Source organism: Lissotriton helveticus, chromosome 3_1 (genome assembly GCF_964261635.1).
Source record: "Lissotriton helveticus chromosome 3_1, aLisHel1.1, whole genome shotgun sequence".
NCBI lineage: Eukaryota > Metazoa > Chordata > Amphibia > Caudata > Salamandridae > Lissotriton > Lissotriton helveticus.
Genome location: NC_136061.1, coordinates 329,994,863 through 330,013,757, shown reverse-complemented (window position 1 = coordinate 330,013,757; position 18,895 = coordinate 329,994,863). Strand labels below are relative to the sequence as shown.

Below are 18,895 nucleotides of genomic sequence, written 5' to 3'. Positions count from 1 at the left end.
ACAGCTGCAGCGGTGACATGCTTCCTCGATGATGCGACAGCGGCTGCGGCGGCGGCACTTTTCTCTCTCATTGCGTCGCACTTCCAGCTCCCAACAGCAAAAAATCCTCACACACAGTTAAAGGCCCTCCTAGCAGACTGGAACTCCCAGCAAGGAAGTTCAGAAAAGCTGGGTGTGAAGTCCTTTTGTGCCTGGGACTTCAAAAACAGGAGGCTAGCTCTTCTCAGGCCCTTGGAGACTCTTGTTCAGATGGACACTGCACACAGCAAAGTCATTCTTCAAGCAGGGGACACAGCACACAGTTCTCTCCTAGTTCTCTCCTCAGTAGAAACAGCAAACTGCAAGCCAGCCCCAGACACACAGAAAGGGAGGTACTTCTCTTCAGTCTCTTTGCTGATCTTCTTTGGCAGGGATTCCTCTTGATCACAAAGTAGTCTAACTTTCAGGGGTTTCATCTCTCATATTTATACACCAAAAGTCTTTGTTCTCTATATGTGAGGCGTCCTGGACCCAGTCCAAACCAGTTCTGGGTGCACCCTCCCAGTGCACAACTTCTTCCTTTGTTAGTGTGGACCAGGGTCGTCAGACACACCGCAGGAGGTGGAGCCAGCATTGTGGAAGGCAGGCACAGCTCTATTCAGGCCCAGGTGCTACTCCTCCCACCACTCCAAATGCAGATGGGTCTATTCAGCCTAGTGATGACTCACCCAGCCTCTTGGAGCCACCACAGCCCTGTCAGTCTCAAACCAGACAGTAAATCCACAAACAGGAAGAGGCACACAGAAAGGTTGAACACGAAAATAGCCACTGTCAAAAGTGCTATTTTCAAACACAGAATTTAAAAACCATCCTTCCTAAAAGATGTGTTATTAAATTCTGAGTTCAGAGATACCAAATACCAAATTTCTATCTCGCTCCGATCGGAAGATATGCAGGTAAACATGTTACACAGCATTCCCCATTCTGTCCTATGGACAAAATAGCCTTTCAATAGTGACAAACCAAATTAGCAGTATTCCACTATCAGGACATGTTACCCACACTAGTACATGTCCTAGATTTCACATACACTGCACGTGCCCGGGGGGGGGGGGGGAGGTTTCCCACACCTTTGGACATTTAGTGGGATTGTATAAAGAATTACACCTGCAGTTGGCCAAAAGCTCACCCATGCACCCTTAGGCAGGTCAGGAGGCTGGGGGCAACATTTATACCACTCCAACTCTGAGGCAAGATCGAGGTGGGGATAGGAGGTGACTTCACACACAGAATCATTCAGAGGTCCAACACAGCATTGTATTTTCACCAGTACCTGCTACAACATGTGGTGATGCCATTATTATTGAAGACTTGTGTGAGGAAGGACATAAGTCGCTGTCATGGGAGTATTTCACCTATATGCTGACTGAAAAAAAATGCTTGCAAAGTCATTTGCAACATCTAAGAGCAAGAATGTTGCTCAGCTGGGGGGTACTTCCTTTGAGACCAACACCATGTCCCACTATTTTAGATTCAGATATAACACCAGTCATGGTGGAAGGGGAGGCAGAATAAACCAGAAACTGATCAGCATCCAGCAGTGACTACTGTTCCAGACGAGGTGCAACAGGAGGAACAGCCCTAAATGTATCTGGCAAATGATGACACTGTATCGAATGGGATGCAAAGCCCATGCATGCTACTGAAAGTAAAACACCTGAATATTGGGATGTATGTCAGTACAACGCAAGCATTTTGATCGCGTTACTTTACGATGCGGTTTTCACAACGCAAGTCGTTACAACGACTTTCGTTGGAGTGCGCTGGATTGTGGATTAATTTAATTTTCTATTCCAACTCCAGCTCACGTAACAGTAGTGAAGGTGTTGGAATAGAAAATCAAACTATTCGTTAAGCAAGTACGCCATCCAGCGCAAGTCGTAGTAATGACTTGCGTTGTAATGGTTGCGTCGTAAAGGTCGCGCGGTGTAAACACCGCGTTGTAAAGGATCTTTCCCGAATATTGAAGAAGCTGCTGAGGGACCACATACAGACGTCCCCCCTTGATTTTTCCTCCTCCATTTTTGACTACTGTTTTTAGAATAGCTTCTAGTGGTCATGTTCTACTTATGTTACAACAAAACTAAAGTTTAAAGAACACAAAACATTAAACAATAAAAAAACATCAACAAATCACAAAAAATATTCTTGAGTTGCCTTTAAGTGTGAAATAGAACAATTTCAATGAGCATAATAGTATACCTTGTCACCAGTCCAGTTCTTTGCAAAGACTGACATTCAAATTATGTCAGTGGGTAATCATATATAGCTGGGCTGCAGGCTAGACCCTGTGGCCAACACCCACTGTGAGGGCCAAAGGCTGTGCACAGCTGAGGTTGGTTGTTATGGTGAACTGGCCATAGACTGCACATGGTCGAATACTGTAGGCAGCAGGGTGTAGCCAACCACAGCGGGTGGCCAAGAATCTTATTGGTCGAATCCGATTTCAAACTTTCCTTCCTTTTAGTAAGGGAGGGTAGATATGCACTGCAGAGAATCACTCCACAGCACTGATGTCTGCATAATGTGACCAATATCATTAGATAGACCCTAGTCAAACATATTTAGGGAGTTGTTCCTCCTCCACTTCTTCTTGCCGTACATGGCATTCATTTCTAGAGATCATAGCACCCTTTAAAGTGCATAAAAGAATAGATCTCTTTTAAATGCACTACACTGAACGTGTTTCATATGCACAGATATAACGCTTTATATAACCCACTTTTGTATGTGGGGTATCTTCTGACCTAGAGACTGAGCAGGTGAAAGCCATGCAGAGAGGGGGAGAAAGAGGACTGAGGGTGAGCTTGTCACCAGGTCTGAGCCAACAGAGCCCCTCGGTGTTAAATCCTGTAAACTAAAAACTACTCTCACACAATTGAGCAACACAAATGCAGGGTACATTGAGCAAAACAAATGCTCTGATGGCAGGCAAACTCAGTAGCATAAACAAATACTTAACATACCATCAATCACCAAAGCATCTATTCAAACAGCAGTACCACAGTGACTGTAAATATATAAAAGAAATAGAAAGGACACCGTATACCCGCCTGCGAGACTGAGCAGCAGGTTGAAGAGGTTTGATGGTGGCTATGAAGAAACAAAGATATGACATAGGTGGATTTGTAATTGGATGTTTTTAACCCCTTCCATGCTGGTGACGAACCCCAGCCGTGTGCTGATGACGGCTGGGGTTGGTCACGGCCCTGCCCTGTTCGTTTGTTTACCGCACAGCGGCGGAAACGGGCCAGCATGGAAGGGGTTAAGGGACGTTGTTTGTTAGTAAAGAGAGTTTCAATCAATCAATCAATCAATCAATCAATCAATCAGGGGTTTGTAAAGCGCGTCTACTCACCCGTGAGGGTCTCAATGTGCGCAAGTTTAAAAGTATAATCCTCTCCTGCCACTTAGTGGCAGCTTCCAAGAGCACACAGTTTTTAAGGTTCAATCCCTAGCACCAGAAAACATAATTTTATTTATTTGAAGAGTGTTGCATAATGGGACCTAGATGTAGATAGAGGTTACTGACAAATATATCAATATATACAAAATAACGGTTGCTAGAGTGTATTACAGAATACTAAATGCATGAAAGGTAGAGATTATATACAAATATATAGTTTGATGGGACATTACCAAGAGCCTTGAGAGCACTGACTGAAACAGAGATAAGAACCCAGGTATTAATATGGCAGATTGAATAAAACACAATAAATATTCAGTAGCCATACGTGCAGTAACAGAAGTTAAAAGTGCTCCTTCTTAATGGGTTGAACGGTTTTTAAGGTTGGGAAAGGAGAACTGTGGGTGCCTTGACTGGGAAAGCTTGTGACTAGGGTTTTCTCTTCTTGATAGTTGGAATTTCAAACCTCAGGTTATCTGAGCCCCACAGGCAAAATGTCCACTAGAAATGCAAAATATATATGCTATGTTGCCCGGCTTGCCATAGTGAACTGCTATGTATGTCAGACAAGCTCATTGGTAATGGCTTCTGACTCTGATTAGGAGACAAATCTGGCAGTTGTATGTAGCTGTGCCTTCAGTATGGCTAGGTGAACGCTGGGTAGTCCACACAGAAGGTAAGTAAGTAAGTAATATTTATTTGTATATGATTAGTTAAAATCTTTACAAAAATATAAAACGCCATGGCAATACAAATAATTTAAAATACAGCAGTTACTATTGTCAGTTCAAGGTTGTTGTTAAGTTCCGATGAGTCTTTCAGGTGTGATTCAGTCTTTTCTTCATTAAATCAAAGAACTTCACAACCTGACAGTTCAGTTTAATGTCACTGGAGGAAAAACATAGTTTAACTGCCTGCCTGCATGTCCGAACGGCATATGATCTAAAAAAAGGTAGCAACAGCTTGTGCCTCAAGTCCATTAGTCTCGGGCAGTTGCATATCACGTGGATGATGTCCTCCTTGCCAGATTTACACAGGCGACATAGAGCCGAGGGGTGAGTTCTCTCCCATGGCAGCAGGTGCGGCAATATCGGGATAGCTCCAAGGCGCAGTTTCAGGAACTTTTCTTTGATTTTTATTTTCATCCCGATATTAAGGTATGCCTGTGGCTGTATTTTGCAATAGTCTCCCACCGTTATCCATCCATGCGCCCTGTTGGCTAGATCTTTCTTATCTTCTATTGCAGAAATTATTCTGGCAGATTTTTTTGCCAACTTTTTGAAGGACTGGTGATCTATGGCGGATTCCCAAATATCGGATAAGCCTAACACGTCAAGGGATCCAAATAGGTAGTCCCTCGGCAGTGAAGTGCGACATCTAAGTAGCTCTTCCCAAACGTTGGCATTTAAGGAGTCAGGATCTGCATCGCGAATCTTGCGCCAGGTAGTTACATATGCACTCCGTCTTTCTAGTGTTTGTTTGACCACCCCAAATTCTAAACGAATTTTCGGCCGGAGACGCGTATTTGGGAAGATTGAAGATGGCCCTGTAACAATTGGCTATGACTGCGTCTAGCAATGCAGCGTCCTTCCCATGCAGCGATTCACTCCCATAGGTGAGCGTTGGTTGAAGTTTCGCTCGGAGGATTTCAAGAAAGGGTTTAAGGGTGAGGTCAGGGAGTTTAGTCTTTAGAGATTTCAATGCGAGGTAGGTCATTGTTGCCTTCCCTCGAATAGACTGGAGCTGAGACCTAGACGTATTCTTAGAATCCAACATGACGCCAAGGTACTTGTATGTGGCTACCGGTTCAAGTTTTACTCCGTTCAGGTACCAACCAGGGATCCTTTTCTTCCTGTAGTTAACTGTCATGACCTTAGATTTGTTGAGGTTTATTTCTAGGGCATTCTTTACCGAGAAAGCATGGGTACAATTCAAAAGATGCTGAAGGCCTATTGGCGACCGGCTTATCAGCACTAAATCATCCGCATATAGCAGGCTAGGGAGGGTGACTTTTCCTAGCTTGGGCGCATGATTTCGGCATTTGTCAAGTTCTTCCGGTAAGTCCGAAATAAACAGATTGAAGAGAATTGGCGCTAATAAGCACCCCTGCTTTAGTCCTTTAGTTGTCCTTATCTGCTTCGAGAGGTGCTGGCCAGTTCCAAGTTTAATTTTAACCCAGGTGTTAGAGTGGAGAAGTATTAGGGCGTCTAGGAGATGTTTCAGAATGCCCCAATTAAATAGTTTTTCCCAAAGTTTATTCCGGTCCACATGGTCGAAGGCCGCAATGTAATCAATAAATGAGAGAAATAGCGGTAGCTTGGTGGTTTTTGCTTCGCCCATCAGTAAGGACAGGGCCATGATGTTGGTTGTTGTCCCTTGGCCTTTACGGAAACCTGTTTGATTGGGAGGGATAATGGCTTTTTCGGACGCCCACGCCGATAGTTCTTCCAGAATGAGACCACTGAAATATTTTGCTTCTATATCAAGCAAAGCAATGAGATGGTAGCTGTTTGGGTTACTCTTACTCCCATGTTTGTATATTGGACTAATAATGGACCCATGCCAAGAGTCCGGAAGGGATAAAGTAAGTCTCACCTCGTTAAAGACCTGACCCAAGGATGCACTCCAAAAGGCTACGTCAGATTTGTACAACATGGGGGGGATTCCATTCGGTCCCGGGGCCCCATTCGGTCGTCCCTTGGTGATTCGCCGCCGGATGTCTGCTGGGGTATATTCCGTGAGCCCTGTTTCCATGATCCTTATAGGTCTGCCTTCCCCTTCTAAAAGTTCTAGTTGTGGTAAGGTCATACCCTTAAACTCCCCCAATCCACACATGCTTGTCCCGCTTTGATTGCTGGAGTTAACATCACGACCAAGCTTTGTGATTTCCATGCAGGGGGACTTTGTTGTCATATCTCCTATGTTGTCATTATTAAAGTGTGACAATAAGTATTTAGTCCATACTTCTTCTGATATGTGCGAATTTTGCCCCAGATGGTCAGGGTTCTGGATTCTTTTCACCATTTGCCAGAACCTGGAACTGTTTTTTTGCTTTCCTTCGTGAACAAGTTTCCCCCAAAGTTCTTCATTCCTTTGTTTTTGACTTAACCATTTCAGCCGTTTAAGTTTCTTTTTCCCTTCCCTCAGCACTACTTGCAAACTAGGGTTTCCCTGATCCTTTCGTATCTGTCTGAGAGTTTGATTGATCAGGCGTTTTTGTGTTTTCATGTCCAACCACATCTGTCTCGTGTTTGAGGGTCCCCTCACAAAGCGAGAATTGGAGGGCCTGGTACTACTCAGTTGTTCCCCGATGGTGATGATGAAGTCCTGCCAGACATTCCCCAACTTGGATGAGCAGTGAATTTGGTGGAAGAGGGTTTTCGCACTTGAACCAATAAGGTCGATGTTATCAAGACTACACCGTATCCGTTTTAAATTTACGCTGACTTCTGTTTCTGGGCCAATGTAGCGTTCTTTTTTCTCTGCCGAATTGGATTTTATCTCAGCCACTAAGGGCAGGTGGTCGCTGAAATCACTCACGTCTATTTTAAATGAAGTTATCCAGCTGAACATGTCCAACGACATGAACATGTAATCCAAATGCGAGGGTTGTGTGCTAGAGAGGAAAGTAACTGCCGGTGGATCGTCTTCAGCATAGCGTCCGTTTAGGGCCCTTAAGTTATGGGTGTTCAATTGCCGAAGAAGGTTTTTTGAGTGTTTCGTTAGGTTGCTATTTTTTGTTCGACCTTGCGGCGGTACGCCCCATGCTGTGTCTAACTCATAAGAGAGGTCAGTGCCTTGCTCATTGCTGATGAGAAGCATGTTAAAGTCACCAGCCAAGATGAAGGTGTCTGACTCCCCAGAGTCCCTTATTTTTTGTAGGACGTGCCCCAGCTCTTCCACTGATTTTTGTTTCCATTTGGGGTGAATGTATGTGTTTATAATAATAACTTCCTGGTGCTGCTTTGTTAGGGGGAGTGAAAGCTTTACCACCTGTATGACACTTGGGGGGGTTATATGGAAGTCCAGAGCCCTAATTTCGCCTATTGTCGTTATAGAGGCGAATACCATCAATCCTCCTGAACTACGGTCGAAGGTTGAAGTTTTGGTTGCTGGCGTACAGAGTGACGTGAATCCCTGTAGATCAAATACTTTATATTCCCAAGTTTCTTGTATTAACAGGAGATCGAATGAGGTTAAGTATTGTATGAGCTCCGGGTCGTGCTTTTTATTAACTAAGCCATTGATGTTCCATGAGCAGATTCTTGTGACCCTCCGTACCACCATGAAGTTAGCGGGCGCTAGCCCATTCTGTCAAACGTCAGCGGTCGTTGTCGCGATAGTACGCTGAATACATCTCCAATTGGGGTCTGTCGATAACAACAAGTTCGTATCTTGATTGCGATATTGACCCCGTTGGGGACTTATAGTGTGCCGGTCACGTTGCCCCGGTGAACAGCTCCTAGCTCCCTTTAATATTGAAGTGGAGTTTTTTTGAAGTTGGGGTTGAATGGAGGGTAAAAGCGGAGTTGGATAGCGGGGTTGCCTTTCCAGTTTCAAGGCGATTCCCCATTGCTGGAACATTGGCTCCTCTTCCAAGATTTTGTTAGCTATCTCCTGCGAAATCCAGGTAGTTTTGGTGATATCAGGCTGATGGGTCGAGGTGTTTGATTCGAACCCTACTAATAAAAGGTCTTTCGTGCTGATATTTGCTAGATTTGTTGAAGAGTGCAGGAGTCTTAGGATGTTCCCCCTATTCAATGTGTCTTCCTTCCCTCTGGATATATATTCTGGGATAAACAGAATTGAGGTTGGAATGCTCTGACATAGCGATTTTGTTGGAACCATCGGTGGGCTCTTGGTGGCATGAGAAGGTTGCTCAAGGGCGTGGCTAGAGGATGATACACCGAGTGAGCCTCCGCCTTGGTCATTATCTAGCTTCATGGCCCAGAGGGCACTGTGTGTTTTCGGCTGGGGGTCAGGACAGATTTCCGAGCTCATGGACGTGGTACTGGTCATTTCCGGCTTAGACTCCGAACATGTCTCCGAGGTCGTGACCGGAGGGGTGGTGTTCCACCTGTTTTTTGTGGCTTCTTCACCCGATTTAATTTTGCTGTTGTCCGAAGTCTGGCCTGGCTGAATTATTTTAAATTGTAAAAGTTTCTGCTTGGTGCATTTTTTTGAGGTCATCTTCTTTCCGAGATCATGTGTTAATTTTAAGCACTGTGATGGCGACTCTGTTGGCGCACTGTCTCGGGCTTTGGGCGAGGGAGGCCGATGGACACTAGGTGACGGGCCTGAAACCGCGGTGGAAGGTGATAATTCGTCTGTATTAAGCCTTGCTCCTCTTAGGGTGCGGTTCCTACCTTTCCTTTTGTTCTTTCTGCGGGACTTTGCGTTGGTTTGAGTCGGAGGTTCAGCTGTACTTGCGATAGTGATAGCTTCCTCTATTTCCGATAATTTAGTGGGTGGAGCTTGGGGCGGCAAGGTAGTGACTAGGCTCGGGTCACTTGGCAACTTGATCTCTTGCCTTGAGACAGATATCAAAGGAACTGCAGGGGGGTCGGCGGTGTGTTGCTTTAATGGTTGGAGGGCTGATGCTTTTAAGTCGCTTATCAGGTCCCCTAGCATAGATGGTAAAGATGATAGTTTATCTAAAAGAGGATCATAAGGGGGGGGTCGGGTGGTAACTGAGAGATCTGCGAGAACTGCGTCTTGGCCCCTCCTTATAAGTCCATTTAATTCCGAGATTTTCCAGTCAATCCCTGAAATTGACTCGGCCATTGACTGCAAGAAGGTAAGCTGTAAGTCCATTTTTTGTGACTGAAAGTCCAGGGCAGTAGCCGACTGTTGCAAAGTACCTAAGATTGTGGACCATAGGGTGTCCAGGACTAAGTTGCCTAAGTTAGTATCCCCTACCGGTCTCGGGGAGGCATTGATCATTGGCTTCTCTTCGGGGGGTTTGGCATTGTAAGCCGCGACTAGTTCCTCCCACTCTTGTACAGAAATAGAAGACATATCATTGTTTATGGAATTATTTGTTGATTGAGAGTCGTTAAACTGCATCAATGTGCGCCATTCACATGCTGTTGACACCGTTGGTCCAATGGTTGGAGTTAGTTGTTCGATGATTCTGCTCAGGTTGCCTTGGGATTTTTTTACGGGGGTCAAAGGAAGTCCTAGTGATTGTGGCAAAGGATACCCGCTTTCTTCTCTTATTAAAGCCATTGGTGGCTTAATTGGTGGCTCCGTACATGCGCCTCGAGTATCCATGCCAGTGGTTGCACGGGTTGGGGAACTACTAACTCGATGGGGACCAGGCGAGACTTCTCTTCCCACTTCCCTATGAACCACATCCTTGGTTTCCTGATACCTCTCCTGATTCCTCAAGGAAGATAAACCGTACTTACTCGGTTGAGTCAAGTTGGGGGTGGATAAGGTCTGCACACATATTGACTCAATTATTTCCGCTTCGTTTGCAGTACTCTGCACAGCCATATGATTTTTCCTGACTGACCCATTTCCCGGAAAGTTAGAGGTGGTAGTGTAAGCATGACTAGTTATAGAATTAGATATAGCCATGTCCCCTGGGTCCGTTGGTGTTAATTGTGGTGGTGTTGACGCGAGTATAGCTACCCCGCTGCTAGGTGAAAAAAGGTCACTTGAGCAGTTAGATGGGCCTACTAGGCTCGGTATTGTATGGGTATCGACTGCTACACTTTTTAGTAGTGGAGTTTGAAGGCCGCTGATGTCCCCGGTCTTTGAAAATATGGCTGTCCCTGGGTCTTTAAGGAAGGAAAACCTTGTGTAGATCTTCGGCTGATACGAGCATATCTTTTTCTCCGGTGGCATTCCGTCAATAGTTACCACTACTTGTGACGGTTTTTGTGCGGGCCTTTGTGAGTTGTGGAGGACATTAGTTGAACAAAGCGGCAAAGGGGCCAAGGGTGCCTGGTGGTTTCTTTTTTTGAAGTCAATTTGGGTTAGAGGCTGGTTGGGTGACAACATGTCCAGTGATTCAATTGGGGTTAGGGGTTGATTGGATGATGGTATGTCCACGACTGCTAGCGTACGGTCCTCTCCAGTGTTGTTGCACGCTTTGAGGTGGATAGCCTGGACGTGTCCTAGATTCGGTGAGGCACTCAGCTCTAGATTGCCCTGTTTCCTTTTCCTCATTTTGGATTTAGCAGGTGGTTTAGGCTTTGGTTCAAGTCTGACTGTTCCTGATCTCATTGCTCTGCCTATTTGTGGTCCCTTAGTTGTCCTTTGTTATACCCTTACAGGGATGCTGAAAGGGGGAGCAAATTGTCCGTAGGCCCCCGCGCCCAGCGCCACACTACACCTGGCTACAGTAACCACTAATACAATAATATGGCGCTGAGGGTGAGTGGAATCTGGAGGGGGTACGGACCCTGATTTCTCTGGTTCCTCTAGTTTGTGCCGGCACCTCTGCTAGTAGCACTGGTTGGCAAGTTAAACTTGTTGCTTGGCGATCTCTTAAAGCTCTCTTAAATGGCAGTGCTTCGGTGAGTGCTTGCCGTGGGCTAACTTGCCCCGTGGACTTCTAGGTGCCTTTTAGGAGACAGCTAATGGAGCAAAATTGCTGGCCGGGAACCCAGCCCGACCCACGTCAAAATATCAGGGTAAACAGGGCACTTCAGGGCGATCTCTCACGGTCTCTCACCTCTCACCTGGCTGATGCCACGGCTGCCGCTGGTGGGGATGGTGGGGATGGCGTTCTCTTACTGCTATTGCTGCTCCCCCATCACATTACTGCGGCCAGCTGATGTAGCTGGGGTAGCTGGTAAGCACTGGCCGCTCCTCTTTCATCTGCTATCCTGTGCTGCTATCCCGTGCTATCCCGTGCTGCAGGCTTGCAGGCTGCAGGCTGCGTGGCTCACAAACTGAGCCCAGAGCACCAGTGCACCGGCCGCTCCCTGCCTGAACCGCCTCTCTGTGGCCGGAGCTGTAGTGCCGGTATACACCAGCCGCTCCTGCCGCTCCTCCACCTCTTCACCGCCCGTCCAGCAGACCAGCACTCTGGCTGCCACACCACACCCCTTCTGATAGGCCCCTTCCCTACCGGGGGTTAACCGCAGTTAGGCGGGTAGCGGGTAGCAGGTGGCGGGTGGCGGCGGGTGGCGGCGGTGACCGTTGCTGTGGTGGTTGTGGATCCAGCAGGGATCTCGGCTCTCGGCTCTCAGGCTCTCCGGTGTTCTCCGGCGTTCTCTGGTGCTCTCTGGCGGCCGCTCAGGGAAACTGTCAGTCTTCAACAGGTAGACCGGATCACGGATCACGGGAGAATGGGTGAACGGGTGAACGGGCAACCCTCCTGATCACCGCTCCAATCCCGTCCTGCCCCCGCTCTACAACCGGGGCTGCTGCCTCTGCAGCCTCTGCTGGTCGCGCCGTCCCCTGCTCCCAGCCGCCGGGCAGAAGCCGCCGAGCCCACGCCGTCAAGCCGTCACGCCCTGAGCCGGCTCCTCGCCACCCGGAGCTTTTTTCACCGCACCGCACTGCACTGCACCTCTCACCAGACCTCGGTGCCGCACCCAATTTCGGACTCTAGGCACCAAGTTTCCATGCTTCAGGCTTTGGGGCTTTGGGCTTTGGGCTATGCTTGCAGGCTCACAGGCTCGGAGACGCTCCAAACGCCGCCCGGTGAACGCTGGTCACCACACCACTCCACTCTTCTCTCGCTCGCTTCTCCTTCTTCTTCTTGGGAGGGGTGTTTTTTTATTGTAATGGAAAAATACAAATGCAAAAATGAGTGCTGCTGCATCATCAGAAGGGAATTGGCATAGTAAAATCTAGATGGTGCTAGCGACTAGTGTGAAGAATTTGTTAGGGATGAGGCATTTAATTCATATTCATTTCAGATGGAATCGTGCTCCTTTTGCTATGGTGTTCATTTGTGCCTTTAGGTTGAGAAATGTATTTAGAATAAAGGCAAGGGATTTCAATTTGATTTTGAATAATCACCGGCTTGAGATCTAGAATAGACATGTTAAGCCTGGCAAATTAGGTTTTCGAAAGGCGAGACACTCAGTTTCAAGAGAATTCAGTTGTTAGAGGTGGAGAGTCATTCACACATGAACATCTTTGCGTGTGGAAACTACTGTTGAAATATTATTTGGTGTGAATATCTTCATGCAGATTTGAGAATAATCCCCATAGAAATGACATGACTTCTATGTGTCATCCTGTAGTGTGGCCAGGGGTACAAGTTGAAGAGTCTTGATGATAATGTGGAATCTCTTGGTTTTGTTTTCAGGAATTGGTGAAAGCGGTGTAAATTTGTATTCTTTGAACTATGTTTTGTAGATAGGTCATCCACATGAGCACATAACCTTCCATGGCCTTTTTATCTTTTTGTGTCCTGAGAAGTAAGGGATGGGTAAATGTGTCAAATGTGTCAGAGTTCAAATATGATAAAGATGCATGTGTCTCCAGAGTCCATAAGCCTTAAAGTATCATCAGTTATTTGTACTGTGTCCGGTTCCGTGCTGTGACCTTCTTCAAAGCCAAATGGGCGATTATTCAGCAGGCTGTTGTTATAGATGAACTGTTTGAGCTGTGTCTCTAGCCAGTTTCCCAGAATTTTGTGCCAGAAGGCACTGGTTGAAAATTGTTCAGATATTCAATGTAGGCATCGGATTGTCCTTTCCTACAGAAGGATGGGTATTGAGGGAGTTCAGTCTTTTTCAACTTCTCCTTGAATAAGTTGGAAAATTCTTCACTTTGTTGGCAATGAAGTCTATAAGCTGATCTACTAAGGTATTGTTTTCTCTAGGAGGGTGGGAAATAATGTAAATTAGCCAGACATTTGACTTGTCCAATTTAATTTCTTTGATAGGCAATGTGAAGAGGAAAATGGACTACTTCTCAGATTTTTGCAAGAGATTTGTTTTACTGGGAATCAGTCTGACTCTTCCACTTCTTTTGCTGGCCAGTCCAACCTAGTGAGGAGTAAATTGGGGGGATCTTTTGATCTATAACTATGTGAGATGTCTCATTCTGCCAGGTGCCTGTTACAGGTCTAGATTATGGGAGATAATCAAGGCTACGATTTCAGCATGTTTTTTTGCAGTTGTTCAATATGCATCTAAAAAGTGTTGCGGGAGGTTTAGAGAGGTCAGGAGCGGTAATGATTTGAATTAGGTTTTTTTGGGTATTACCTATTCGCTGGTAGGCAGAGGCCATTCTCCTAGTCCTCACATTGCTTTGAATGTGGTGGGCCATTGATGAATTGTAAGAGCAGTGAAGATCCTTGCGGGAATATTTACCTACATTGCACGGAATAAAAGGGCAGCAAACACAAATTTGCTTCACTGTATGGAATAAAAGGAAGTCAGTAGAAATGCACCATATCTATTACAATACGGTACATCTCTGCTGTCTCCTAGCAATGGTGCATTGTGTGCTGCCTGGTACCAACACAAGCACCCTTGCAAGGATGTCTGCGTTACAGGCAGGATTATTTTCATGCAGAAAGGGATACCTTTGTCCCCTCGAGGAGCGGGTGGTAACAGAGAGTCGATTTGTGGCTACCAGCATGTGTTGTGGATAAAAAGAGCATACTGTTTATTTTATTTCATACAGGATATCTGCTTCTTGACATGTGATCTACTACTGCATGCTTAAAATATCCAGAATTATTGGGACTACACTCTTTGAGCGTCATTAGCCCCATAATTAAATCAGGAGATGGATCATGTAACCAGATTTTGAGAGCCTAATTCACCCTAGTTACTGTTCTGTATAGTGGATACAAAAATTATTATTTCTACAAAACAACTTAATCCCCGGAGCAATTAGCTTAAAAGGATCATTCCTACATGAATGCAGAGGATTTAGCATCTGAAAATGCGTTTTGTATAACAAACAAAGCATTACTTTTCTAGGTCAGAGTCGAGCACAAAGTGCAGTTCTAAAATCTAAAAAAAAGATTTCCTATTAGCCAGTGTGACCAGTGTGACCAGTTCAGCAAGTGCTCTTTTTCACTGCCTAATGTTGCAACTGTGACTGCCTAACCCATTGCGACCTCCCTTGTGATCCCAATTCTTGTCAGCACAATGAAAGGCCTTTTCATCTTTTAAGTCTTTGTAACCCAAAAAAGAATTTCAGCAAAGATCAGTCCAATTCTTTTCATAAATCTGGTCCTTGGGTATGCCCTGGGATTCACTCCACGTCATTCAAGTTGTTGAAGGCGAAAGCCCTACCGTAGTTTCAACTAAAGAGGTTGACATAGCAGATAATGCACACGGGGGAGGAGTCACACCCAGGCAGAAACTCCAAGATACCACAAGCATATATGACACTCGAGAAAGGCACTTTTCGCCATCTCTCACCATCGAGAACGCCTTAGAGTGGAGGCACATTTTTCTGTGCTTGCCCCTCTGGCAATGGTGCCAAATTTTCTGATGCCTCCACTTTGCCTGGACACAATGTGGCCAGTGGGTAATGTGCCCAGATGTGAGGCATGGGAAGCGCATGATAACTGCGTGTGCTGTGTTCTGATTGGGAATGTGTTCCTAACTCATGTGGCATCTGAATATATGGTGTTTTAGGAGTGCACACACCCCTTCCGGCCATGTGTGCTTTATTGAGGCCACTCTCCCTTGACAATCACAATGTCACTGCGCCTATCTATGGGATTGATCTAAGGTTTCCTGTACGTGCAGTCATCTGCTAGGTATGTGCCATCCCACCTGTGACCTATAGATCAGTAACTCCAGGCCTAGGTCTCTATGGGCTCTAACATGCAAAAGGATTGCAAAAAGACAGATTAGTTGACAGAGTTAAACATGACTTGGGGTCACTCAGGAGCTGTTTTGTAAAAATGATTACAAAGCGGTCTAGTTCATTGAAAGAAGCTGTGCTTATTTCACATGCCAAGCCAAAAATAAGCTTGCCTCACTTTTTTGTGTGGGTTCACTCTTTTCATTCATATAATGTGTTAAACCAAGCACTGACAATGTCAGTCATTTGAGATTTTGTGCAGTAAAATATTTTATACAACCTTTACTAAAACACAATACATGTCCCACATGGACAAGAATAGTGCCTCAGTGTCATAAATATGCAAAGAAATGAAGCAGCAACTAGTGGAGTGACACGCAGTTCTATCTTATGCACAGAATGGGTAAAATGTGTGTACAATTATTACTCAGGGGGTTCGGGGTGTGAGAGCCTTAGATACGTTTGACCCTCTCCCCTTATTTGTGTTGAATAAAATACAGGTAGCAACAGTACAGACTTCCCTTCCTCACAAAATAGAGCAATAATGCCAGACAGCATCCAGCGTACATCCGGTCGAGTGTGTAGAACATTTTACTAGATGATGTAACCCTAGGCTGGTCATTGTATCCATCAGATAGGTAGTATCTTTATCCTCAAATTTCTCGAGATGAAAATGAAAATACCCCAACACAAAAAAATCTGCCAATTTAACACTAGTTTCTGACAATGAACTAAGCAGTGGCGGCTCCTCGAGGAAGTGCTGCGGGGCGGTGGAGCGGGGTGGGGGAGGGGCAGGGTGGAGGGGTATTAAACTCCGGAAAATGGCCAAACAGAGTTGTGTATATAAATGAAATAAATAAAACTAAATACACTGCGCGCTGCAACGCCGATTTGGCATTGCAGCGCGCGCAATGCAATTCGTTTTATTTATTTACTTATATACACAACTCTGTTCAATCGCTTTCTAGAGTTTACTACCCCTCACCCTGCCCCTCCCCCACCCTGCCCACTGTCCCGCAGCTCTCCCTCGAGGAGCCGCCACTGGAACTTAGTCTTGGTTCAAAAAGGTGCTCTGGGACCAGGGGGTCAGTAAAGCAGTAATCCCCTAAAGGCATACCATTTTGTAAGTTCTATTTGGAATGAAAAATTTCACAAGTCGAACTACATGTGTCCAGGAAGTAGCATATGGGAAGGTAGTCACGAATGACAATAGCCAGCCCTCCCCTCTTACTTGGACTATCAGCTTTAGCAATCGTGTTGCCAGCCAGTATTGCCTGGACCAGGTCAGGACTGGAAGTATTATCTGCCCAAGTTTCTGCTATAAAAATGATGTCTACATTGTTTGTGTTCACAAATTCTGCAAACTCTAGTTTATGTTTGATTAAAAACCTTGCATTCAGCAATGAACATTTGAATACTTCATGTGGAGTAGCAGAAGAAGCTTGATCAGAACTCCCACCGTGTGGATTTCCAAATGTTTCAGTGGCAAGGATTAAATTGCAGTTTGACCAAAGACCCACCGCCACATTAGGATGGCTGGTGGGTCCTGGTTTCCGTCCGCAGCTTTTCCGCCGCGGTTGGCTTACAACCGCGGCGGAAAAGCTGTAAATATGGTGACGGTGTCTCTCAGACACCGTCCACCATATTAGGATGCACAGAAAGAAATGCTTTTACACGGCGGATATTCCCCGTGTAAAAGCATACGGTGCTTCACTGCGGGGGCCCGCTGCAGGCCCCCTGGGTGAAGGGGGGGTGGGGGGTGCACATGGGGGGTACCTATGGTACCCCCCTGCATACATATGCAATGTATGCTTTTTTAACATTACGGCGGGTGCAGCTTGAAGCTGCACCCGCCGCAATGTTAAATATCCAGGATGTGACCGCCAGGGTGGCGGTCACATCCTAATTTGCACGGAGGGACCGCCGCAGCCCATGCGGACGGTCCCTCCTACTCTAGGGTGGCGGACGGACGCAAGTCCGTCCGCCATCCTAATGAGCCCCTATGTGTTTGTACATACCTTTGTGAACAAGAGAGCTATAAATCCAGCAATATGTTACAGCAATATGTTAGAGCAATATGTTACAGTTACAGTAAACCAAAACAAATGTGTAAGGTGATTGGCATAGTCGTAGCATGTCAAACAGGATACACTCACTACAGAAAACGTATAACCTAGCAGTTAAAATATTACCATGTTCAGTAAAGTAAATACATTAACGAACACACGCTGAGTCTGAAATAAAAGCAACATGTTATGCTGATTCTGCAGTTTAAGAAAAGGAGTACTTGTGCACTATCAACAAAACCCAATAGAACACAAATGGGACAATGTAACTGTCCATGAAATGCGATGGCCAAGATGGACAGTCACTCCAAGCAGTAGGAAGCCAAGAGAAACCCATGAAAGCCAATGGATGAAGTGGGCGGACCCAATTACTTCTTTACATGCATATTTTTTAAAGCATTGATAAAATGCAAACCAAAAGCTGTCTATAACGCAAGACCTCAAAAAGGCTTATTGGTGCTACTCAAATATGGGGTGAGAACAGATGAGATGAGGAATTTTCGAAAAGTGTGTAATTTTCTTGGGTGTTATTATGCAAAATTTCGGGAAAATAATGTGAAATGATACATAATTACGTGAAAATATATATATGATCTTGTATATATGGAGTGTATGGGAGTGATGTATGATTGAAGAGATAGTGATTAGTGAGTAGGAGATTTAAACATTGTACTGTCATATATTGCGTTGTTTTGATATTGTATTCACTGTAGTATTGATTTTAAAATATATGCACGTGTTTTTAAGCACTGTATTTATATAAAGAAAGTTTATGTAAAAGTGACATAGAAGAATGTAAGAAAAATTGTTAGAAAATAAAGTATGGAAAATGACATAAAAAAGTACAGGACATTTTTCGAGTCATTCCATATTGGAATAATTTCACTGACAAATGTAGATAGTTTAAGTGGGAAGTGTTTTTTTTTATTGTTGTTGTTCCCCTTTCCCAATACTCACAGTATGTAGTTGAGGGTACTCTGGGTTTGATTATAGAGTCTATTCTGTACGCAATACTTGTGATAGAAAATGAACAAAAATAATAGTAATTTTGTGAAGCAGTTTAATCTACAAAGATACCTGCATGCAGTGCGCATTCCTCTACCACGTGATCACCATTACCCAATCCTGCTCCCCCTCCTCTGAGCCAGCCTCCATGTTGTGATTACTATTTTCCTGTCTGTCTCAGAATCGCCATGACATGCTGCTGGTGGAGCCCCTCAACCGGCTGCTGCAGGACAAGTGGGATCGATTTGTCAAGCGCATCTTTTACTTCAACTTTCTGATGTACACCGCCTACTTGATTGTATTTACCATTGCCGCATACTACAGGCCTGTGAAAGGAAACGTATGTCTGCTCTTTCTAGCACACTGTATTTATTTCAAACTTGAGTTTAAAAGCCCGCTTTATTGTTGATATGTTATAGTCTTTTTATGCTTATTGACACCCATACCAAATACAAATTTGAGCGAAATATCTCTTTACAGATGGGAACAAGGACTGCCATAAGTACAACTTAATGTATCGCTGTTTTATAAATCTAAAAAGTCATCTTTATCTCAAAATTGTATATTTACTGTAACTACTTTTTCGTCACCTTAAGGATTCTTGAAAACAGAAAATAGGAGGTGTCTTTGTGCTGTA

The 18,895-nt window shown here is 45.1% G+C and overlaps 1 protein-coding gene across 1 annotated transcript in view; it reads left to right on the top strand.

The window, feature by feature from the left end:
- The window catches only part of TRPV1 (transient receptor potential cation channel subfamily V member 1), a 544,023-nt gene that overhangs the window by 213,902 nt on the left and 311,226 nt on the right, over positions 1-18,895 (top strand). The window contains exon 8 of the mRNA XM_078679941.1: positions 18,440-18,598. Coding sequence (XP_078536067.1) covers positions 18,440-18,598 — 159 coding nt within the window. The remainder of the gene's footprint in view (positions 1-18,439; positions 18,599-18,895) is intronic.